The sequence below is a fragment of the Lipotes vexillifer genome, unplaced genomic scaffold (genome assembly GCF_000442215.2).
Source record: "Lipotes vexillifer unplaced genomic scaffold, Lipotes_vexillifer_v1.1 scaffold914, whole genome shotgun sequence".
NCBI lineage: Eukaryota > Metazoa > Chordata > Mammalia > Artiodactyla > Lipotidae > Lipotes > Lipotes vexillifer.
Window position 1 is genome coordinate 1,192,977 of NW_006780388.1, and position 322 is coordinate 1,193,298.

Consider the following 322-nt stretch of genomic DNA (forward strand, 5'->3'; position numbering starts at 1 on the left):
GGACATTGGAGCAGGATGCTAGGCAGGGCCGACAGCTCTGAGTCTTATTGCAGGGCAGCCAGGGCGACAGCAAGAACGCCAAGAAAAAGAACAACAAGAAAACCAACAAGAATAAAAGCAGCATCAGCCGAGCCAACAAGAAAAAGCCCAGCATGCCCAATGTGTCCAACGACTTGTCGCAGAAGCTCTATGCCACGATGGAGAAGCACAAAGAGGTGGGGGGGGGGCGGGGGGGCGGACCAAGTGCAGGGGGAGGAGGCCTGGCCTGGCGACACCACACTGCTTGTCACCACTGCTTGTTACCAACGCAGTTCAGCCCCGG

General features: G+C 57.5%; 1 protein-coding gene across 2 annotated transcripts in view; it reads left to right on the forward strand.

The window, feature by feature from the left end:
• CREBBP (CREB binding lysine acetyltransferase) overlaps positions 1-322 on the forward strand; it is a 137,221-nt gene that overhangs the window by 128,040 nt on the left and 8,859 nt on the right. For both annotated transcript variants that reach the window (XM_007453481.1, XM_007453482.1), the window contains one exon: positions 54-215. In XM_007453481.1, the coding sequence (XP_007453543.1) occupies positions 54-215 (162 nt within the window). The remainder of the gene's footprint in view (positions 1-53; positions 216-322) is intronic.